At 43.6% G+C, this 25,380-nt stretch overlaps 1 protein-coding gene across 2 annotated transcripts in view; it reads left to right on the top strand.

Annotated features, from left to right (window-relative positions):
• KIAA1958 (KIAA1958 ortholog) overlaps positions 1–23,926 on the top strand; it is a 188,932-nt gene extending 165,006 nt beyond the window's left edge. The window contains exons 3-4 of one of the 2 annotated variants that reach the window (XM_090038861.1): positions 9,653–9,825; positions 13,662–23,926. In XM_090038861.1, coding sequence (XP_089894987.1) covers positions 9,653–9,825; positions 13,662–14,468 — 980 coding nt within the window. In that variant the 3' untranslated portion in view covers positions 14,469–23,926. Of the gene's footprint in view, positions 1–9,652; positions 9,826–13,661 lie in introns of those variants that run through there. The other variant, XM_090038858.1, reaches the window with a different exon arrangement.
• Positions 23,927–25,380: the final 1,454 nt, after the last annotated feature.

Below are 25,380 nucleotides of genomic sequence, written 5' to 3' on the forward strand. Positions count from 1 at the left end.
AGTCTTTTCTACATCAGATCCCTGAAATTTGGTAAGTATGACTAAATGGGGTGTACCCTTGCTGGTAATTTGCAGGATTGCTGTGATGTTCCTCTAACCAAGGCCATGAAAACACTTCTAAATATAGTGCGACTGTGGGGTGCTTTAAGGGTGGATTGGTTATGTTTATTTTATAAGCTCTGAAGTGAGTCCAGGACTAAGCCAAAGAAAGGACCAGGCCTCTTGTGATGAAACTCATTTACTTCAGCTTTTCACCATCTGAGCATCATTGCTCCTGCAGGCAGTGAAACGGATGTAATTTATCCCCTCCTCCTTGTGCCATGAAGGGGGGTTGTCCAACCCCATGATAGTGTGTGCCACCATTGCACACAGCCTACCATAAAGCCATGTCACCTGTTTTCCAGACTAAGTCTCCAATGCATCGACCAATAATTCACCCTGAGTTTATTGCATAAGCTTTGCTTTATCTCTTGACTGCACAAAGATCACATTTCCTTGTTGTGCTTTTAATGAAATTTCATTATCTAGACCCTGTTTACAAATGATATCATTTTAATTCATGCAGAAGTAGCTTAGGGGTATGATGGCAGGATGCCTATTTAAATGTGTTCAGGAGACGGGAGCCTGCACAACAGCAAAGTGGGATTTGAAATTAGTTGATGGTTTACTTTAAAATTTATGCCAAAGAACAAGTGGAACTTGGCAGCTGTCCCTGGAAAGATATGTAGGACTTCTCCTAAGAGTAATCCAGTGGTTTTCTGTATTCTAACACTAACTATTAGCAATGCAAGGTTGCTTGAAGCAGTTTGGGAGAATACTTTGGAATGTTAATGTGCAAATAGACCATATACCAATGTTCAAATCACTCTGTTTTCATATAACCGCACTCTAGAGTCAAATTCTGTGAGATACCTGACACGAGCACCAAGGAGTGGATGTGACAGAAACTGGTTGCCACTCTCCTTTGTATAGCTATGGAGAAATCGCAGTATAGGCCCCAACAGGGTATGAGCATTTCCAGGTAGAGTCCAAGCACCAGCAGTAGAGGTTGGAATTGTGGTGGGACACTAAAACTTGGCTTAGCAATATGGGGAACATAAAATATGAACATTTTTTGGCATAGTCTTCTAGTTTGTTTGGTTTTTTTCTTTTTTCATGGAAAACATCTAATAAAACACATGGTGGTGGGAAATAAAACCATAAGATGTAAAGAAGGTTGTACAGTGACAAAAACCCATAATTAGAATTCACAATCTCAAAAGACAAATGAAGGTCCGAAGTGTCAGGAAGGAAAGGTGAATAGCTATGAGACGGTTGGCACAAGATGGTGGTCTTCATATTGGGAAGGAGCTTTTGCAATATGTAATGTCTGAAACACTTGTCTTAGGATGCTTTTGGAAAGGGCCCTTAAAGCTGAGCTGTGGTGTATTGGCTGCTGGGTGACAACTGAATGTGGTTAGAATGCTGCATAGAAGCAATTTGCATTGCAGAAAAATAAGTCTTACTTATCCCCCTCCAAACCTCAGGTCTTTGTTGCAAATTCATGAGTGCCATCTACTGGCACATTATCTCTTGCTGTATATACAAGCCTCTCTCTTTGCACTCTCATGTCATGTCATGTGTTGCAGCTGCTTGAGAGCTCCTTTCAAAAACATGCACCTGTGCTGATTATTTATTTGAATTTAGAAAGGCCCTGTCTGCTCTGCTATATTTGCAGAACTGTTCAACAAAGCTTTATTCCAGGTGCATAAGGACCAAGACCATGACTTCCTGTCATATAGGTACCAGTCTCTTTGGTCCCTAACAGGTACACTTCCTGAGGGATGGCCACAACCTTGTCCCAAGTGTTTGCATTATAAACACTCCCCTTCCCCTTGAGTTGTTGTGGAGCAGTAATCCTGCATCTGGTTCTGCAGTGTGCTAAACCAACATCTGCCTGAGAGCAATACATGCTTTTGTTTTGCCAAATTTAATCTCAGTTATAGTTAATGGTAACAATATGGCAAAACCCCCAGTCATCATGCCAGTGGAAGAGCAGAGGCACAGATCATTTCTGAAAGTAGGTGGGATCATGTCAATATTTTGATCTGATCTGTATCTCATGCCCATCACCTTGCCATGCAATTGCCACACAGAAAGTAAAACGGTTCGTTCATTGGCCTTGTCTGCTCAGCCCAATATAACCAGACAGTTTTGGATAAGACATTATCTGAAAATGTTTTCACTCCTACCAGTTTAAAATACTTGTTCTTCACAAACAGCAGTGTTGCCTGCTAGTGGTTTCAACATATATTGGGGATGAATGGGTAGTAGTTGCATATATCTACACTCTCTATGAAAAAAACAGAAAGCATGTCCCTGGTCCATTTACGTAGGGAGAGGTAGTTAGTCCCGTTAGCCTGAAGTCAAGCAGAATGATTGCTTCCTGTAGGCTAACTACTGTAAATAGGCAATGCATAAGCTTTAATAAGCATGATCTGATGAAGTAAGCCACTGCTTACAGATGCTTATTGCACATTTGATTTAGTGAGTGACTGGGCAGGTCTATGTGAGATGCTTTACTGTGCAGTAAAAGGTCACCGTCTACATGTGTGCAGTAATTAGGGTGCAGTAGACTAATTTACTGCACTGCCAAATAGTCCTGTCTGATAAAGGTCATATCCAGCAGCACAGTAAATTAGTGCACTAAAACCCACATGTAGATGGTGATGTCAGGACTAGTTTATTGTGGCTCAAATTGAGTTGGAGTATATTCAGTTGCATTAATTGCACATGTAGATGTGCCCTATAAGGTTTAAATCTACCCTGCCTTCTGCCTGCTTATGCCGAGTCACCTAAGGAAATATTTTCAGATTATAGACCGAGATAACTAATACCTCTTACTCTATGCATGGAACTCCAGTTTATATCCGTGAGACTAGTACATCCTGATCCATGGCTCCCAATAACACAGCTTTCCTTTTGGAGGAAAACCGCAAACCTAGTCTTAATCCTAGGAATTGGGAAGAACTTGAAGATTTTAAAATAAATCAAATGTAGGATCTCTCAGTTTTGATGGTTTCTTAATAACAATCCTGGCAAAACTTTGCTTGCTTCCTCCTCTAAACCACAAAAGATGTAATGCCTTTACCCAGGATGAAGTGGAAAATAACCATACTTCAGGACTCATATTTAGAACTAATATGGGACCTAGATACTGCCTTATTTGCTCCGTGGGCCTGGAGCAGGCAGGTGTGTTTGGCAGGCAATAAAAAATATCACTTTTAAAAATGATAATACACAATATTTATTGTCTGCCTTCTAGAAAGTTGGCAAGTTGGTTTGCTTCCTGGACTGGTATATTTCCAATATGAGGTTCTTTAAGAAGGTTCTTTAAGAAGTATTGTTCTTGTTAGAGTGACATAACAAGATTCAACCCAAATTGGAAAGGTTCACATTTTCAAAATGCTGCCCAATTTCTGGGCTGGGGCATGCATGAAGCGTGGGTGGGCTGGGCACGTATAGACCTGGCCAAGAACATATCAGAAACATGGAACTTAAACTCCTAAATCACATAGGTGCTTTTACAAATTTTATCTGACAAGTCTGAAGTAGGGAAGGAGTCTACCCAATCAACCATGTCATAGCTATAGACTTCTGTCAGTGAATAAAGCAGTTCCTCATGCATTCTACCATGTTTTCCTATATAATTTTATGCAACAAGAGCTTGATTCATCTGTTGACTGATGAACAAGTGTGGTATAGTCTTGCAAATACATAAATACACTGATGTGAATAGGATGTGAGGATGGCTCTAGCAAGGATGATTTGGCAATATGTGTAGAAATAAAAATCAACTGACTTCATGTCTTTTTACACCACTGGAGATACCCAGTGGTGTAAAAAGACATGATGGTTGATTGTAAAAAGAAGACAGCAGTTAAGCAAGTGCTTAACTTCAGCAATTTCCATGAGATTTAAGCAAGTTTTTAAGTTACAGCATATGCTTAAGACATTTGCTCTGAAGCCACTGAAGTCAGTGGAAGTCTCTTCAGTGTCCCTTGATGAATACAGACAGGAAGACTTACGTTTAAGTTAAACATCTGCTTAAGTGCATTGTTGATTCCAGGCTTCAGTCCTTTCCAGTAGTGTCCTGCTGTGCTAGATTGTTCTGATTGTTGGAATTAAAATAAGGGGAGTAAACTGTGCGCCAGAAGGGGTCTACATGTGTGTCTGCTTGGGACCAAATTTATTCCTAATGGAAGCAGTTGAGACCAGGGATGGTCCTGCCCTGCTTTGCCCCACTGCAGCAGCCAGGGGGAGCACCAGGCTCCCTTGGGTGCCAGCTCAAGGCTGGCAGGGGACATGCGGCTAGTCCCAATCTCCACACTGGGGTGAAGAGCTGTCCTGGCAGCCAGGGGTGTTGCATCCCAGCCATGTGGGGATTGGTTTGGGACCCAATCCCTATGTGGCCTGGAGAGGCATCCCAACCTGGTGGGGAGACAGCTGCCCCTGCAGCTAGCACAGCTCTCCCCACATCAGGGTTTAGCAGTGGGCCCCCCACTGCCAGGGCTGACTGCAAGCAAATTGCCCCTGGTCAGCACCTGCAGTTAATCTACTATCTGTATTTACAGGTAGTAGAAAACTGCACATTAGCCTAATTTACTGCACAGTAGCTGCTGACAGCTGCATGGTGATGCCTTACTGTGCAGTAGATTAGCCTACTGTGCAGTAAAGCATTGCCCACAGACTTTCAGAGAAGAGAGTCCTAGCTACTGTATCACTAGTGACATTACTGTCAGTGTCCTGATTTCTTGTAACTGTTTTCTATGTAGTAATTCAACAAGTGCAACCGTTTTTAGCCTATGAAATTGGTAGTCAAGGAGACTAATACCCAAGCTATTGGGCAAAGTGAGGAAAACATAATCCTACCTTCCAAACCGCATGCTCCAAACTGAGAGCAAACCCTGTTTAGAAAAAAAATACAATGGCTTCAAGGTCTGCTTTCAGATCAAAAGGAGAAAAATCCCTATGTCTTCAGGTGTTGTTTATTTGTTTGTTATATAGATGTAATACGTAGAAATTCAGTAGTATTTAACCTCTAAATAGGTTGCGAGCTCTCTACTGTCACTGCATTCTGTGGTCTAGAAAACAGGTTCCTAAAATTTTGCCCCTGAAGGACAATTTCAAAGGGGCAATCCTGGATGACAGGCTGCATCAGAGGGGCTTGCAGACCACATCTGGTCCTTGAGCCACATTTTGGGAATCCCTGGTTTGGAAACTGCCACGAACCTGAGAGAAAAAGAAGTGTGTACATGGAGTTAGGTTTTGCAGGAAGTGCATATTCAGCAAACACTTATGTAGGGTGTTTTGGTTCCTTCATATTCTGGATACTACAAAAATGGATAAAGTTGCAGCAATAGTCTTATCTTCAAAACCTCCTCGGAACACATGTTGATTGTCTCAGTCCACTGCAAGTTGTGGCTGATTTGTTTAGTTTTTGAGATCCTTCAGGAGATATTTAAATCCTTCATGAAACCACTGTGTATTTTGGCAATCTGTGAAAGCTGGGATTTATCACTGACTTCCAGTGGGAATGGAGTTAGACTGGCACAGAGTGCTTTCAGATATTTCACCACAAGTCTGTTAAGTGTGTTTCAATAAATGGCCTATCAGTAGTTCCACTCGCATCCAACCTGATGTTCACATAGATCCTGAAGATAAAAATATATTTTATGTAGGCACCTAGAAGTGATATTTGGCCACCCAAGTACAGACTGTTCCCAGGAGAAAGATCACAGGACTATCTCTGGTGGTCAGGTAAGAGGGGGCTAGTGATAAAGAAGTAGGTCCTTTCCTGGCAGATCGTTTGTTAGTAGGGAAGGTTCAGTGCAGACATACGCAAGGTGGTACACCTCAGAAGGAATGATCAAAGGTACAGATATAATGTAGGTGACACCTGGCTGGATGGCAGCACTATGGAAAAGGACTTGGGAGTCTTGGTAGATCACAGACTCAATATGAGTATGCAGTGTGATGCAGCCACACAAAAGGTGAATGTGGTTTTGGGGTGCATCAACAGAAGCATCAGGTGTAAGACATGGGAGGGGATAGTGCTTCTGTACTCAGTACTGGTTAGGCCACATCTGAACTACTATGTACAGTTCTGGGCTCCACATTTTAAAAAGGATGTGGAGAAGTTAGAAAGGGCCCAGAGGTGGGCAACAAAGATGATCAAGGCCTTGGAAAGCAAGTCATATGAGGCGAGGCTAAAGGAGCTAAGCATGATCAGCTTGTGGAAAATGTGCTTAAGGGGCCCATGATAGCAGCCTTCGAGTACTTGAAGGGCTGCCATAAAGAAGGAAAAAGACACCTTTTCTCTCTTGCTGCAGAGAGGAGGACACAGTTGCAGCAACCTAAGTTTAGGGTGGATATCTGTAGCTATGCCTATGTTCTATTACGGGTATTTTCCATGCTTCTGACCTTTGCTGTCTGTTTCTGTACTCCCCCACTTTTCTACTACATATTGGGGTATTTTTAAGCCTTCCTAGAAGCATTGAGTGCTGGCTACAGTCAAGGCTAGGGACTTTGACTGGGGTGTGCCAATGCTGCTGCAGGGACCAAAGCCAGAGGTTCTTGGCTAAAGCGTCTTGCCCATCTGCTCAGTCAGCCTCATCACCATATTTAGGGTCAGGAAATGTTTTTACCTCATAGTCAGATTGGTATGGACTGTGAGGGTTTTTTCCTTCCTCTATAGTAGGGGGCATGGACCTCTACCATGATTATATATTGACAGCATTTCACAGCAGGACATTGGCTGCTGTGGTTCCCCTGCTTTACCTACGGCAGGTTAGGGTGTGAGGTCTGTGTTGTGTCAGGCTTGATGGTAGTCTGATGTAGAGTTTAAATTATGGTTTGTATGGGATAGTTTGGATAGGGATGATCCTGTCTCAGGCAGGGGAGTGCTCTAGATGACCTCTGGAAGTCCTTTCCAGCCCTTCTTTTGGGAACATATCATAGAATCCAGTCCCCTGCCATGGGCAGGAAGTTATTGGGCTCAGACGAGGTCAACAAAGTGCTTGTCCAGTCTCACCTTGAACACCTCCAAGGAGGGTGACTGCACCACCTCTGCTGGGGTTGTATTCCAGATTCTGGTGACCTTTTCAGAGAAAGTGTTTTCTTGTGTCCACCCTGATTTTCCTTTCTATTAGTTTATGCCCATTTGTCCTCATCCTCCTCTGAGGTACCTTCCTAAAGAGCCACTCCCGCAGATCTTGATGCTCATCCCTGACATACTGGTAGGCAGCTATCAAGTCACCTCTCAGCCTTCTCTTACTGAGACTGAACAGGCCATTCCCGGAGTCTTTTCTTATAGGGCCTATCCTCCAGGCCCCTAATCACATGGGTGGCCCTTCTTTGTACCCTCTCCAGCTTACCCACATCCTTCTTGAAGTGCGGTGCCCAGAACTGGACACAGTACTCCAGCTGTGGTCTCACCAACGCTGAATAGAGAGGTAGAAGCACCTCCCTGGATCTATTGGCAACACATCAGGTGATGCAAGCCAGAGTTCTTTTTGTCCTTCTGGCAACCTCATTGCACTGTTGGCTCATGTTCATCTTCTGGTTTATTATGACCCCGAGGTCCCATTCAAATGTTGTGTCAGCCAGTGGACCACCACCCATCCTATAGTTATGGTGAAGGGTCTTCCTACCCAGATGAAGAACCTTGCACATCTCCCTGTTAAAACTCATCTGATTCTGGTCAGCCTATAAATCCAGTCTGTCAAGGTTGTCCTGGATCTTTACCCTATCCTCTGATGTGCCCACATTTCCCCACAGATTGGTCAGGCATGATCTACCCTCAACAAAGCCTTGCCAGTTGCTTCTTAACACCCTTCTTTTAGTAATTCAGTTATATATACACATCTGATGCTTGCTCTGATGCATTCGAATTGGAATACTCCAGAAGCCTTGGCATCATATGTATTAAGCATCTCGCATTTCAAAATGATGGCAGGGGCACTTTAATTAAAGCTTTTTGAAGCAAGGAACATGGAATACAAGAGCCACTCTAATTAAAACTTCCTTCCCTCCACCCTGGAGCACATGTAAAGATGCCCTATGATTTTATGAAAATATAAATGGTTCAGTGTAGATTATGGTCCATTGTCAATCAGGAAGCAGACCTGAACTTGATTAATCTGTCCCATGAGAAATGAAAAGGAAGAGGCTCCCCCGTGCATATGCACTTATTATGGTCTCACTGGGGGGTTTTACACATGCTTCAGGGGTGGGCACTTTAATAAGAGTGACTCTGAGAGCTGCTCTAATTAAAGTGCCTGCAGCATCTTGTGTATCAGTGTCCACATGCTTCAAAATGGCAGCAGGAGTGCTTTAACTAAAGCTCATCGAATGAGTTTTAGTTAAAACACTCCTGCTGCCGTTCTGAAATGCAGGGATGCTGATACATGAGATACGGGGCCTGGTTGGAGCATGCTAATTAGCATGACTCAAGCTAATTAGATTAATTGAGTCTGTTCCAGCAAGCTGTAATTACTGCACATCAGAGCAGCCTCCCCACACATGTATAGGCACCGATTGTTATTTAAGGAGTCTGGGACCTTCTTTTCTTCTTCTACTCATTTCTCACCCCATTTCAGATGTGCAGTTGTTCCCAGTTCACATGCCCACTGTGGACCTACTTCTATTGAGGATGGGATGTCTGAGGAGGTTTGTGGTGCTGGTCCTGGAGCTCTCATTCTTTTTGTGCTCACTACCTGAGTGTGGCTCCTATTCCCTTCACCTGCCACCAGCTTCGTGCGCAAATAAGAGCAGCCTACTGGGGCTTACATGCCCTGGGCTGTTGAATTTACTGGCTTCAGGCCCATAAAATGTACATGTAAAGTATAGTGGAAGTAATAAAATTATAGTGCGATCATAAAAATGTATTACTCTTTCATAAGCGATATTAAGTGTCTGAATATCCATAAGATGGTCCTTCATCAATCTGCACCTTTCAGTTTCCTCCTATAATGCTGAGGAGAAATTTAGAAACAAGTATTGAGTATCTTTGCTATCCTTTTTGGCTCATGACATCTCTCATGCCTACCTGTTTTGGGCCTGATTCTGTACTGCCTTTTAGTGAGTGAAAAATAGGTGTGAAGCCCCATAGGGGGAGTGGGCAGAGAATTCAGATCTATTTGCACAGCTATCTGTGACTGCAGAAGGTGAGTGCAGCCCTAAACTGGGTCATATATGTGACAAAGCATTTCTGTTTCTAGCTCTGAGATGATTCATATAGCACAGCCTTTGACCCAATTGTTTTTCCATGTTGCTTTCCTCCTCCCTGACCCAACGAAGGGTCATCAGTTCTCCCCACCTCTGGAAAGCAATAGGTTCTGCATTACTCCATCCAGATCATTAACCATGTTTGGCAAAATATGTTTTAACTTTAGGACTATCTCATATAGATACCATACTGGAAACATTATTTTTTTTTCTCAAGGTCCAATAAATGTGCATTTAATGGCTTCATGGGACTTCTCTATTACAGTGACTACATTTTTCAATATTCCACATGCTCTGTTAGCAATTCCAAGTTGCTGAAGCCTGAATTAATCAAAGAGGTCAGTCAGGCTAAATTATTTTCATCCCTTGTTTGTTTGTCTTGTAGCATACTCGACTAAGCTCAACAAATTTCCTGTCTTTAACTTTGATGATGACCTCAAGTACCTGTGTATCAGTGCTGTGAGCCCAAACACTACAAAGGCCACCCTTTATGCTCTTAATGTGTGGAGATATTGGTGCATGACGAAAGGACTCAAGGACTACATGGACATCACAAAGGTAAGCAAGCACTTTTCAAAAGACTTGATTAAACTATTAGACACAGGTCCCCTCTTTGCATCAACCTACTGCTTGAATGGGAAAGGCAGGGCTGGCTGAAGGTGGAAATATGATCCTATTTCATCCCAGGGCCAGCTAGTTTCTTGGCATGAGCCTGCAACTTCTCTTTACATCTAGAAGGCTGATTCACTAGCCAGAGAGTATGGCTGCATACAGAAAGCTCTGGTTGTGTCCCATTTTGCCCTGTTCTGCCCCCTAATGTGTCAGGACAGAGGCAGATTTCTTGTGCTGATTTTATTTCTCAACACTAGGGGCCAAATCCAAAAAGGCATTTAGGCACGTGCCTCCTATTTTTTAAATTCAATGGACGTTTAGATACCTGAACAAGTGTTAGGTACCTAAATACATTTTGCACCTACCCCAAAGGCCCAGTCCAGCAAAGCACAGAGGCATGGGCTTAAATGTAAGCCCAGAAGAATCCTCCCATATTTAATGACAAAGTTCATGGATGATACCAAATTATAGGGGAGTGTGGTCACACTCAAGAACAGGCTGGTGATACAGGCTGACTTGGACAAGCTCACGAAGTGAGCAGATCATAACCTGTTGATGTTTAACACAGAGAAATGTAAAGTACTCCATCTGGGGAAAAATAATCCACAACACACTTACAGGTTTAGCAGTGCTACGCTTGCCAGCATGACAACTGAAAGAGACCTGGGGGCCATGACCACAGAATGAATGAGCCACCAATGCAATGCCATAGCTGGCAGAGTAAATCAAACACTGGCATGCATCTCCCAATGCATCTCAAGCAAGGCTAAGGATGTCATCTTCCCACTCTACTGGGCCTTAGTCAGACCACAGCTGGAGTACTGCATCCAGTTCTGGGTGCTGCACTTCAGGAAGGATATTGAGAAGCTTGTGGGTGGCCCAAAGGAGGGCCACACACATGATTAGATGTCTGGAGAGCAGGGCATATGAGGAGAGGCTGAAAGAAATGGGACTGTTCATCCTGGAGAAGAAGACTTAGGGGCGACTAGGTGGCAACCTATAAGTTGTGGCGTACATCAGGGCCTGGGTGAGCATCTGTTCACCAAGGCATCCCAGGGGAAGACAAGAAACAATGGGCACAAACAGATTGAAGATAGCTTCAGATTGGACAGAAGGAAAAACTTCTTTACAATTCAAGAGCTTAGGGTCTGGAACAGACTTCCCCCAGAAGTAGTACAGTCACCTACCCTAGCAATCTTCAAAAAGTGTCTTGATGCCCACCTCGCTAGGGTCATCTAATCCCAGTAGTCTTTCCTGCCCAAGTGCAGGGGCGCTGGATCTTGTAAGGTCCCTTCCAGCCCCTAACATTTATGAATATATGAATTTGTGAATGTCAATCATATATATGAGTGGTTTCATACTGGGACGTAATGAAAACAAACAAACAAAATAAACCCATGTTATAGCTAGTATAAAAACCATGGAACCATGGGAGGAGTTTTAAAGCAGCATCAGGGATGTTATGAGGTTCAACCATGGGTGGATGTAGGATTTTAAAAAGGGTGGTGTAGATGATATGATGCATCACAGCACATTTTTCTCCAGTTAGAAAAAAATGAGATGCTTTACTATTATGCTAGGGAGCAAGAGGTATATTATTCTATTTCAAATCAAAGCAAAAACAAATGCACCTTTATGGAAACGTGTATTAATTTTGCTATTATATATAAAAAACACAACAAACTAGGCAAAAATAATCAAACAGTGCTTACTTTTGTTAGTCCTGTAATCATTAGAATTAAATGTATATCTCCCTTTCAGATTCATAAAACAGTATCTAGCCTTCTTGAGCATGTCTGTAGTGTATTCAATGCTTCACTTAAAGTTATTTCAAGACCTGAGTTAATGTTTCTTTAACCAGAGTTAAAAACAGGTGGCAATGATGTTGAATAGGAGCTACATTATCAGGAGCAGCTAACAGACAGCAGAATTTCCAAAGAAAGGCTAGCTTGATTAGTGGAACATCCAGACTATTAAAAAAGAGAGAGGGTTGTTAACACCTGTGGAGTGAAGTGCTTAGAAGGAATCAGGTAGATTCTAATGAGCTGTGATGTCAATTGATTCCCTTACCGTTGCTTGACTAGAAATGCTGCTGCTGCCGCCGGGCATTTGGTTTTAAACTTTGAGTAGGGCAGGAATCAAGTGGGAGGAGGGCAGTGGTGACATGTAGGGAGTGCACGGGGGTGCATGCACACCCCCTGAGAGTGCTGGTGCACCCCCTGACAGCCAGCACTCGCTGGTTAGGTGATGGGCAGGGGGAGCAGGCGGGAGCCCCCCCTGCAAGCGCAGGCCAGGGAGTAGGAGCTGCTTCCTGTGGCCAGATTGGTTGTGGGGGACCACCTCTCCTGGTTGCTGACTTGTCTCTGGGGGGGCATGTGCCCCCCTGACTAAGGTGGCACCAGTCACCAGTCACCCATGGGAGGGGGGGCAAGGGGGACTGCATCCCCTCTAGATCTGCCCCTGGGTAGAAAACCTGTCTTATAGTAGCTGTGCCTTCATTATGGTATAATGAGATCTTAGGCTGCCTTTGTTTGAGAGAAATTTGCTTGTGGTACATGCTAAGGATTTCAGAAATGCCATGTGAGTTCCAGGGAAGTCATTGGAATGCCACACAGTGGTCACTCGGCTTTGCCCTGTGATGTCAGGGAATGTGGTATTTTAAGGTTTGAAGGCTCCAACATTAAGAAAGCTATTGCTTTTGGGTTTTGCCACTGTTTGTATAATAAGCAGCTGTGTTGGTGATATGAATGTAGAAAGGATAACTCTGGAACACAACCGATGTCTGCAAGTTAACAAATTAAAACAACAAGCATGACCTGCTGCAGTGCAAATAAGTGCTTGTGATTGCAAATAAAGGTTGGGAATGTTCCTTAATTCCTAGGTTCTGGGACTCAGAGGCAGTATTGTACAGCCCTTCTTCTGTTATTGCAAAAGCTCATTATAACCAGCTTGATGCTTTCCTTTTAATTAAGAGATTTATAGAGGCTGTAAGTATATCTCAGTGGAAACAAGAAATGGAAAGTTTCCACAGCTGGCACTGAATAGGGAAAAGTATAGAGTAGAAGGGGTATGCTTGTTCAAGCATCAGCATATGTTCATACTGGTCAGAATCCTAACCCAAATGATGTACAGCTCCCACTCACTTTGGGGGTGGGGAGGGGCAGATGGGTTCTGTGTCCTAGAAGAAAACTTTCCATGATAACTCTCATGCCACCCAACATCCAAATGGATCAGATCTGTCTCCTCCCACTACTTTTGGACCCATAATACCAGCCAGAGTCTCATCTCTCCCAAGTAATGTCCTTGGTATCCTCCATAGCAAAGTTTATCTTAAATTCCCTTTTATCTCCATCCAGCCTCATTTCCTATTGGCATTGTTACAGTAACTAGATTGAAATACTGCAGATATGCAGCCTCATTCTAAGACTACAAGGTTATGCAGTAATAATCTTTTGGGGAAGCATGATGAGTATTTTACCTCTCCACAAAATAGGCCCTTGAGAGTTTCATGGTGCAGAAGAGCGTGTTTACTTTGATGGCTATAGAACAGAAGTGGACCTGAACTTGGATGTGAACATTGCTAAACTTTGGGGAAGTTTGGGTCTGGACCCAGATCTGGAACTAAAGTTAATTGTTAGCCTGTTTCTATCATGACTCAGACCTAAACCCTAGAGCTGACCACCACTGAGGTTCAGAGTTATATGGATCCAAATCAAAACCTGTGAATACATGAACTGTATATCACGTATGGATTGTGATGATACATGTTTCTCTGGTTCCAGATTCCAGCTATGAAGCTGAATGAACTGCTTGAGGACTTCTACATCACAGTGAAGAAAACAGATGGGTCAGATTTTCTGGCTACCTCCCTGCATGCTATACGTCGGGGGCTGGACCGGATTCTGAAGAATGCTGGTGTGGGATTTTCCATCACCAGCAGCACCTTTAGCTCCTCCACCAAGAAGCTCAAGGAGAAGCTCCGGGTGCTCAGCAAGGCCGGGATGTCTGGTGCTCGCTCTCGCAACATCGTCTATTTCTCCCTTTCAGATGAAGAAGAGATGTGGAGGACAGGATGCTTGGGTGATGATAATCCCATGGCCCTACTGTCCACGGTGGTGAAATACAACAGCCAGTACCTGAACATGAGAACATTACAGGAACATGCAGACTTAATGTTTGGTGATATTGAGTTGCTCAAGGATTCACAAAACAGGCCATTTTTTGCCAGAACAGACAGTGTAAAGCGAGAGAACAGGGTGAGCTCGAACAAAGTGTGTTATGGCCAGATATACCATGAGCACTCCAAAGGGCACAAGCTCTGCCCGTACTGCCTCCTCTATAAGTACATGTACATACACCGACCACCGAGCCAGATGGAAGCCAAGTCTCCTTTCTACCTGACTGCCCGGAAGGAGATTAGTGGCATGGGAAATGTGTGGTATGAGGAGCAGAGGATGGGACTCCGCTCCCTAAGGGGAGTTGTTCCAAAACTGGCAAAAAAAGTCAAACTTGACCGCTGTGAAAATTTCACTTTTGTCTCATTTACTCAGGCTTCCAGAAAGTTTGGTCCTCTCAGCTCCTACCAATGAGCCTGCCCTCCACTGCCAGCCACCATCCATGGGCTTAGTCTGCTGTATAAGAACAGCTGGTGAACTACAGAAACTTATTTCAGTACCCAGACTTCCATAGACCATCAGAAAATATGATGCCCTGCTGATGATTTGCTTTGACTCTTATCAAGGCAGCTGCTACTGAACCCCCCCCCCAAAAAAAAACTGTTATTAAGAGATCTTTTCCAAGTGTGTGTTAATATAGATTATATTACTGAGACAATAGATTGCTGCAGAAACAGGAATGTGACAAAGGTGAGGAAATCAGTTAAATACAGTGCCTTTTCGCACACATTTTTCTTGACAACTGCCACATTAAACTGGACAAGAATTAAAATTCCCAGTAGCCCAGTAGCTTTAGTGCATTGTGAAGAAAGTAAGTTACTATTAAAAAAAAGGTGGAAAGAGAAAGAGAGGCAGATGTATTACATATTTCCTGAAGACAAATTGCACTTGACACTTTTTTTTTTCCGTTTGGTTGAAAAGCAAGCAGCAGGCCTTGATGGAAGATCCCACAGCTTTCTTCAAGCATGTTTGGAACATGTATACTTGGGCTGTCGCAGCTCTCAGTGGTGGTTGTTTGTTTCCTGCTGTCAGCTGGGGCAATTTTTGGAGGCCAGATTGATGTACAAACATTTGAGAACTATATTTCCTCTATCATAGATGAACTGGGCTATCGTGGATTTTTGTCCTTAACAAATATGCCTTGGAGCTCGGGCGCTATAATCAAAGACTGATAACTCTTGAAGCAGAAGTGCCTATGTTTTCTTTGACACTTACCATACAAATTTTATTTTCTTGTGAGCTGTTCTTAGATTTCTCTATCTGTTTGGTATATCATAAATATTTTTCCAGCACACTGTAAATTACACTGGATCTGTAGAGACGGCTAGGGGTAGTTCTTGGATTCATCAAACAAAGAACAAACAAGAGCAGTTACAGTATCCCCAGAAGGTCAGCTTTTCAAGTCACCCATTTTTAAAAGTTAGGGACAACATTTTTTAAAATACCAACCAGTGTTTTTGCGTGCCTAGCTTTTCAGACACCTTAACAGGGCCTGATGCCAGCAATTTAACAATTGGTGTGATCTGAAATTTGAGGCCTCTTTTACATGACTCTGGTTGGACACCAAAACAGAGAGGCCCTCAAAATTACTAGCTGCATTAAGAAAAAATTGCCCTAAACTCTTAGGCCTCAATTCAACTTCCCTTTAAACTCATTAGGAAAACTTGCATTGATTTCAAGGGAAGTTTTATCAGGTCCTTAATGAATGATAGGAGACCTGTACTCATGTTAGAGGTTATAGAAAATGCTTTCATCTTGTGCAGCCACCACTCCTGTAGATGTGACATGGCTGTCGACTGTCAGTATATCACAGAGCTGTGACCTAGTTATAAAGTTGAAGACGCATTGAAGAAGTTGCCGAATCCTTTGCATAACAGGATCATGTTATGCTTTTAAATCAGAGCTCAAGTCCAATACTTATATGAAACCAAGTATATTGTAATAGAAATTTACTTTATTTTGCAGGACTGCCACGTGCACATACTGCAGGTCTACTGTCTAGGTTTCTAAAAAGAAGTTGGTTTTGAGGGTCTACTTATTATCAGTGAGTTCTATAATATAGTTTTGCTTCTGCCTTTTAAATATTTGCGTGCAGGGTTAAATGTTGCTTTAGTTTTGAGAATATCATTCCCTAGACCTTGAAAGAGAGAGCAGCATTAACTTTAGCAGGGGAAACATCTACCCCATGCTGCTGCCTATATTCCTTGCAGGCTATGGAAAACATCTGCTCCCTTCTGTTGTTTTGGTAATCTTAGGACCCAATTCTGTGATGTCTGAGCAACCTCAGCTCCTGTTTGGCCGATGGGGGAATTGCAGATGCTCAGGACTTCATATATTATCAGACCCTTAGTACGTCAAGTGTGATAGCTGTAGCAATATGACTTTTGTATATTAAGTTTTATTTCTTTTTAAGAGGTGCAGTGTGACTTGACATAATCTCTCAGAGTACAGCATTTACAAAAGAAATTGCATTTCTCAAAGCATTGTACTTTTTCTCTTGTTTACATCACTTTTCCATATTTTGCTGACTACAGGAAAGCAAATGCTGTGTAAGGAAAAAATGTTTTGTTGGTTCTGTAAAACTAATAATCATAAGCAAACAGCATGCTGTAAGTAGAGCAGACTTACAGCATCACCAATAACTGGTCATTGCTGACAAACAGCAAAAGCTAAGCTCTTATAATAGCATCACTTTCTTTGGAAAGGGATTTTGTCTACTGGCATGCATTGCTACTGCTGTAAAACACATTGGACCTTGTTTCTCCACTATCGTGTACCATTATGTACACAAATGACTACGCAGTCAGTGCAAAGTGCTGCCAGACTAGCAGACAGTGGACTTCAAGTGAACTTAGGTTCCTCATTGAGATTCTGTTTTACCTGCTCAGCCCTGAAAATCCATTAAAAGGTAGGTGGGTCCTCCTCCTCTTCCTCTTCCCTGCTGCTTTTTGTGTGCCTGGTGGTAAGGGTAAGATGTTGTTACAAAAGGAGATTAGTGGACTTCCAGGGACTTAAGTAAGTACTTGGGTGTACTTGGATGCTGTGGTGGATGTAGGCTCATAGATGGAGTCAGATCTGGCTTGTAGTGTTTTCCAAGGCATGGAGCTGGGAACAACCAGACCTGTTCTGCTTTTACTCCTGGAAGTGTCAGATTTAGCGGCTAAAATCTGCAAACCTGTTGTACACAGAATCTGTATTTGGCACAGAAATAAACCACCTGATTTTCACTTGAATTCCTGCAGCTCCTACAGGTAGTGTTTTTCAGTAGTTTACAGAATCAGACCTCAAGAAAGTAAGGGTGTGTAGATGAAATGGGGACCCTAAATTGAAGCGGTAGGTTTTAAAAAGAACCGCTTCAATTTATGGCCGATTAAATCCCTGTGTCTTGTACACACCCCATTGACTTACCTGCCTTTCTGGCAGGGAGGGTGGGTGAGCTGCCAGTGGGTGGAGTGGTCCCTGGGCCCCCCACACAGCAGCACCTGCCCGCAGGCACCCAGCTCGGGCGGTCTTGGGGGGCACCGCAGCCACAGAGGGAAGCAGCGGCCCCTGCGCAGCTCAGGTAGGCAGGCTCCAGGGAAGGGGAAAAAGAAAAGATCAGGCTTGCTGCTTTTCTTGGGTGGAGCCTGTTTTCCCAGGCTGCCTGCAGGGCTTCCTGCAGGGCTTCCTACAGAGCCACTGAGCTGCACAGAGCCCAGTGCTTCGCTCCATGGCTGTAGGGGCAGCAAACTAAAACTCCCTCAAGGAGTTTTACACTGGGATTACTGATCATGATCACCAGTCTCTATGGCAGCAGAATAGATAGGTTGCTTATTGCGTGAGTCTAAAAGTACTCACAATGCAAATTGTCTAGTACCATATTTACTTAAATATAAGATGAGGTTTTTCCTCCAACCAGCTTGTGTGGGGGAAATCCTTGTCTTATATTTCCATACAAGGAAACGTCATTAAATACATTGTCTATCATTAAACTGCTGCCAAAAGCAGCATGTTTTTGGTAATAGAAACCAGCTATGAAGTTGATTAAATGCAACCAACCCTGAGCTGACTATACTACACATGACCCATATTGGGCAAACATACTGATGGGAACCTTTGTTATTATTATTCCAAATGTTATTAAAAACACACTTATGACTCTTCACTTACAAAGCTTCACATAGTGAGCATCTTTGTTTTACCAAGCCTTCATATTGCAAAACAACTATAGAGCAAAAACTTACAACTATGTATATTAAACCCTTAAACAATGTACATCAACTTCCCAAAAAGAGCTGCTTACAGAACTTCGTTTCTTCAGACAGAACCCATGAATATCAATTAACCTCTCTTTAAAAAAAAACAACCCCTATTACCTCAGTAACCACCTGAAACTCCCTGCCCTTCCCATCTGTCCCTCTGACTCTCTTCTAGGTTTCTTACCAAAATGCATTTCCACCTTCAGCATCTGGTGATCACTAAATGCCATGCTTAAGGTTTCTTTTTTTCTTATCTCTATTTCTTTGGATAAAAATACAGTGTTTGATTGCCTCTTTCCACTGGGGTCTGCTCTCTCCCCTGCCCACACATCTATTAGTGACTCTTATTATTTGTGTTAATCTGGATGAACTGTCTAATGTTCCACCACCTCCTTCCTGTTCTGTCACCTGCTTGTATTATACAATTGAAATCCCCAGCTATTTTCTGTGGTCTCCCTCTGACTGGTTTTCTGATTAGAGCCTTTCTTCCTTCCCACTCCGGTGCATATACGTTGAAAATTTCTAATTCTGCTCCCCCAACTGAGAGTATCATTCATTGTAGTCTGCCACTGATGATATCTTCCACCTGCTTTAGTCTGGATTTTTTTAAAAGTATTGCTACACATGCTGCTTTGTTATCATTTGTACCTGACCACCAAAATGGTCTCCATCTTCTCTACTTTTTCTCAAAGCATTTATACTCCCTCTCCCATGCCCCCAACCACGCTCTGGTAGGAAGATTGTCTGTCCTTAATGGTTTTAACAATGGTTAAAACTTTTCCCATCTTTTCCTTGTTAAGACACTCCTGACATTAACTGATATTACTGTCAGTGCTGTTGTGCTTGTTTTAACTGAGTGTACCGCTCCCTTTCAAGTTTGTCAGTACTGCTGCTTACTATAGTCAACTCCATCCCCTCCCCTGCTCACATGCTGGTTGCTGTTGCAAGCTGCTTAATTGCTTTTGCACTCAGGAGACCTTCCGCCTTGAGTGCGCCAGGCTGCAGCCCCTCCACTTCCAGAACTTTCTCCTGAGGTTCTGGTTGAATTTCACCCCCAATCTTTTTGTTTTCGGTAACCCCATCCCAGGACCTCCTGGGTAACCTCTTCCTGGCCCTGTACTTGACCAGGAGGGAGGCTCTGGCCAGGAAGGTGCCTGGATCTGTGGGGCCGCTTTCCTCTCCCTTGTCCGGGCACATTTCCAGGCACAGCATCAGTGGGAAGTGTCCTTGGATGCCTTTGAGGACCGATGGGTGCAGCCCAGGGGACTCTGCTCAGTGTCTCCCTCAGGTGTACTTATTTTCATGTTTTGACCCTTTGACCCACACAACACTCCTATCCTGTTTTTTTTATTAATTGTCCCAAGAATTTAGTTATACCACTCACTCACTAGCCCCACACAGGGTTACTCGGTAGCCAGGTGGGCCTTGGGGCCCACGGTATGAGTGTTACAAATAGACAGGAAGCCTTCCACTTTCTTGCCTCTCCCACCTCCCACTTTCCACTCCAGACTGGAGCTCAGCAGCGTTAATGCGGGGGAAGCTGCTCTTCAGCTCTGACTCCAACTTTTCTCCCTCTTTATCCTGTTCTTAATTTTTTTTAACCCCTGAATTTTCTTTCTCCCCACCCCCCACTCTCCTGTCCCTCACCTCCAAAACTCTTTTACTTGCTCCACCTCCATTTCTTCTGCTTGCTTGGTTGCTTCTTTTTTCACCTCCCCTACCTGCATGCCTGGGCTATCTGCTGCTCCCCACTCCCTTGAGTCACCTCAGTTACAGATGTCTCTCTGTTCCTCCTGCCTGTGGGGAGCTCTTCCACCATTTCTACCTCACTCTTACTCTCCTTTGCTCCTCTGTTGTCCCTTTGTGGTTCATGCTGTTCCTCAGGGGTCTGACCTTACTGACATAGGCATTGGGACACACCTGTGATGTAAGTAACCCAACTCCCCACAGCTAGTACATTTTAGGGACTCCTGGCACTCTGTTGCTCCCTGCCCCTTCCCTTCACACCTGAAACACACTATGTGAGGGCAACGTGCAGACAGGTGCCCCTCCTTTCTGCACTTGCTTCATGGTTTTGATTGCCCATGGTACATGAAATTCCTGGTTTGGCCCTAACTGGATCACAGATGGGAGGCACTGCCCACATGGGCTCCACTCATTCACTTTTAACAATTTTAACACTACTCATGCCTGCCATGCCCCCATCCAGATACCATATTTATCCTGCACTTTCTCTACCCATGTTTCTCTTTGAATCGCCCTCTCACTAGACTTTTATCCTGCTATGAATTTTTAGCTTTTTTAATTCTACCTTCCCACATTCCTCTGCATATCTCTTCCTGAAATGTTCATAACACTTTGCATTCCAGTAGGTTTTTCAGTTTGGGAGGGTGATCAAGCTGATTAGGTGCTCTGCCTGTACCTCCAGTATCTCAAGCAGTACATTTTTTCAAAAAAGTCATATCTGTTCATCATTGTTTCTATATCCATTCGTTGCCAACTAATATTACCTTTATCTGCAGGCTTTGATCTTCCCTGCCATCTCTCCTTTCATTTTCCATGTCTTTCCACTATGCCACTGCCAGTGGCCCAGCATGCTGTTGTACCTCTGGCATTCCCTGCTTCTCACCTAAGGTCCCTTATCCTGCTGCCTCTGCTCTGTCTCCTACTCACCTTCACTCCTGTCTTTCCCCTGTTATTGGCATTTCTGTCGTTGCTGTGATTCACTGCTTTTGCTGTCATTCCTGCCTTTCCTTTCACCAATTTCTGTCCCTGTTTGTCTACTTTTGTCCACTCTCCATTTGTCTTTGCCCTTCTTTCCCACTCATCATTTCTTTTTCCACCTCATGGTTATGTGCTACCACTCCTATAGTTTTGAGTTTCAGGCCTCTCTCTTCTACTGTTTACCTCCCCAGCAGGCTGGCAATCCCTTTCTTTGCCTTTAAGGCATTGATAAGGCCCTCATTGCAAGAATAGACTAGTGCAACCTATCTGAGATAGACTTATGGTACTGCCCATTGCACTCAGTCCCCCTCAGTGCCGAATCTTTTCCAGATCATGGTGAGCCGCTACACTGCATACACTTTTACTTCCTTTTCTCTCCCACAGCTAAACTGTGCCTTTCTTTCCCATTTCCAATGATGTCTGTTTCTTCACCAGACTTAAATGTCTGTCAAATGCCACCAAATGGGGCCCCCATCACCTCCTCTCAGCCTGTCACATATTATTAGTGTGGATCTGCTCTCCATAAGATGGACCTGAATCAAGTTGCCCTGCACCTCATCAATTTATTGGAGGATCCCAAGACTTGTGACAAAAACATCTGGTTCCAGTCATGAATGAGGAGCTAATTAGCACATGGCTCTTTGTGAGGAGTATTTGGAGTATACACACATACTGAGCTGTGAGGTCACCATATTGATTCAGATGGGGTCCAGTCCACTGAACTTTCAACTTGGAGGTTTTCATAGATTCATAGACATTAGGGCTGGAAGGGACCTCAGAAGATCATTGAGTCTAGCCCCCGCCCAAAGGGCAGGAAGTCAACAGGGGTCATAGGATCCCAGCAAGATAGACATCCAAATGTCTCTTGAAGGTGTTCAAAGTAGGTGCTTGAACCACCTCTGGTGGCAGTCTATTCCAAACCTTGGGGGCTCAGACAGTAAAGAAGTTCTTCCTTATGTTCAGCCTGAAATGGCTTTGGAGGAGTTTGTGACGGTTCGATCTTGTCATCCCTTGGGGTGCTCTGGTGAACAGACATTCCCCCAGATCCTGATGAGCACCCCTGATAAACTTATAGGTGGCCATCAGGTCACCCCTGAGCCTGTGCTTTTACAGGCTGAAGAGTCCCATGGCTCTCAGCCTCTCATTGTAAGGTCTGTTTTCCTGACCTCTCATCATGCACATGGCTCTCCTCTGGACTCTCTGAAGCTTCTCCACATCCTTTTTGAATTGTGGAACCCAAAAGTGGATGCAGTGCTCCAGCTGCGGCCTCACCAAAGCCGAGTACAGTGGGAGAATGACGGTCTGGGATTTTCTCGAGAAGCATCTATGGATGCAAGCCATCGTTTTGCTTGTTTTACTAGCTGCAGCATCACACTGAAGGCTCATGTTCATCTTGTGGTCAATCATGACCCCCAAGTCCCTTTCGTCTGAAGTGCTAGCCAATGTAGCACTGCCAAGCCTATAAGCATTTGTGGGCTTTTCCTCCCAATGTGGAGAACCTTGAATTTTTCAGTGTTAAATGCCATTAGGTTCTTCTCTGCCCATTTCTTGAGCCTGTCAAGGTAAACCTGGATTGCCTTCCTGTCCTCAGGTGTGGATGCTTTACCCCAAAGTTTGGTCCTCAAGAGGAGGCGTGATAGTCACCTGGCTGGGGTCATCTGACCTTGGTCCTCTTTACTGCCAGTGGCAAGGGGTCGGATACAATGATCCATTGTGGTCCCTTCCGACTCTACAATCTATGAATCTATGAACTATATGGTAAATTATGAGCATTTTGGCTTTAGACTAACATCATGCATAATATGTACTATATATAAATAGGTACAAAAGTGCTGCTTAGAAGTGTATTTATGGAGTACCTGTGCTGAAGCTTGCAGCAGTTTCGCAAAAAATGCATCAATTCTGGATGAACTAAGTCTATGGGTACCCTTATAGGCAAATTTCTATAGGCATATTTATTTCCAAGTCAGTTTTTTCAAATTTACCCTTCATTTCAATGTGCTCAGGGAAAGCAGGGTCCGACAGTAAAGAGAGGGGGAAGGGACTACAGGGGGAAGAAGCTATGGGGGGCAGAGGACAAGGGGGCTAGCTGATTCTCCCAGATTTATTTTCCCTGCTGTAGCAGTGGGAGGGGGAAAATTCAAGGCAAATCTCCAATAATCAGATCCCATACCTGGAAATTATAACATTTCTATTTTTTCCATATATGGAATCTAATTATTGGGGTAATCTTTTATTCAAGGTAATCTTATATTTGAGTAAATAGTTTTTCCTTTATTCCCTTCTGAGCCCTTTGCAACAGGTTGAAGGCATTTCATGATTGTATCTCAGCCCTTCCTACAAGGAGCAACTGATCCACTGACATTATCTATAAAACATTAACAATGCAAAAAAGAGCAGAATTCCTATTTCTTTGCTTTGAGAAGCAATAGTGGGACTAACAAATTTCTTAGAATACTATTATAGCTTCAGTACCCCAAAATCATGGAATTAAATAATTGGTGCCCCTCTGTCCTCACTTGTTACCTAACGTTATCCAAGGAAAGGATTGTTCCTGTTTCAGATCTTCCAGTACAAAAGATGCATTTTTGTGTTGTGCAAACATTTGGATTATTTGTATCTGAATAGAAAATAAAGCATTAAAGTCAGAAGGTGCCACACCAGTTCAGACTGGCATTGAGTCATCCAAGCTGCTGTCAGTTGATACCTGGTATGTCAGAGAAATACACCTCTGACATACCTACAGGTCATTTTTTTTGAGGGATTGTGTGGGTAGCCGTATGAGGTGGAAAAAATACAACCTAATGCTTTTGTACAGGAAACTCTGTCTTGATCCTATCTAACAAGATGTCTTTGAGTTTGACAATGTGATGGTTCTAATTGATTTATATATGCTCTGAAATAAAAGCAATATCATCTTTGCAAAATGTGACTGTGATTAAGTATCTCAGCATCTGTAAACTTTTTGGAAGCAGGGAAGGTGGTGTGATATTTTGCAGCCAATGTTTCTAAGTGTTTGCTGGATCTCCTAATGTTTTTTTTCAGTATGAACAAGGAGTGAACTGTTTTGGTTTTGACTTTTAGAAATAACAATACTGGAGCCATCATCACTTATCTCATCACATAAAGGCTAGGGACAGACATTATACATAAAAAGGTTTAAGTGATCATAAACTGGTTTAAACCTGTAACAGAACAAATGTTCAGTGCACGTAAATCAGTTTAAAACTGGCTGAAACAGGTTTGAGATAAACCTGGTTGAATGCAGTATCAGACTTAACTGATTTAGGTCAAACCAGTTTATGCAACGTCCGTCCCAGACCCCTTCCTGGTTTAAGCTAAATCAGACTCCCCCAGAATCCCAGCTTGCTCTCTGGGCTGGGCAGGGCTCTCTGCTCCACAGCAGAGCTGGCTCCTCCCCTCTGCTCCAGCAGCTGCTGGCTGCAGCTCCAGCAAAGACTTGCAGGCACAGAGCATCTGCCTAGCTTCCTCCTGCTCTTCCCCTCCCGTCCCAAATCCCTGCTAAGCAGCAATCCCCATCCCCTCTGCCTTACACAGACACCTCAGCATTAGCTAGCAGACTACATGCTGGTTACAGTCCATGCTGTGGCAGACAGCGGTGTCGGTTTAGGGCTTTTTGGAGCTAATCAAAGCTCAGCTAGAAATTTCCCTCCAGTCCTTCTTTGTTTAAGAAGAGTTTGAACTAATGAGAGAGGCTGTTTGTGTTCTGATGGGGTGATAAATGCTGATAACAGAGCTGAAAATGCTCTGTTATCAAGGAAAGGGGGAACCCCTCCCTAATCCTGATGGGGCCTGGCCCTTCTCCTCAGCTCATATCTGTGAAAGGGGAGGGAGGGCTGCTTCAGCATCCTGGCTTCTAGCCTGAGCTACTGCAGGCATGTACCTATGTTTCTGGGATGTCTGCATGATTACAAAGTTATTTAGCCAGCCAGGTTAGACTAACCTGCAAAGATTGAATCAATTGAGGCTCCAGATTTTTGAAGGTCTGTCCCTAGCCAAGTTGTCAAGGGCTTTTGACACTGCTTTCAACCATGTTGCACCAAGGATGAACTGGGTCACAATTACACTATCTGTCATAAATAAAACAGCCAGTAGCTGACAATATGCAAACAAGTCCTGATTGGCTGAAAGCTCCCTGTCAATCACACTTACAGAAGAAACAATTAGACAAACCTTCTATATAAGTAGCATCTTACTAGCACTCACACCTAGGAGTCCTGGCCTTATCTGATGAGTGGAAATTGAAGTTGCAGAGAGTTCAACACATTTGAGACCTCTTACAGCCCTTGGGGTTCACAATTCCATAATTTATAGCCAGTAGCAGCCAGAAGTTAGCTTGCAAT

Source organism: Crocodylus siamensis, chromosome 3, assembly GCF_052110815.1.
Source record: "Crocodylus siamensis isolate JL-2025a chromosome 3, ASM5211081v1, whole genome shotgun sequence".
Lineage (NCBI taxonomy): Eukaryota > Metazoa > Chordata > Crocodylia > Crocodylidae > Crocodylus > Crocodylus siamensis.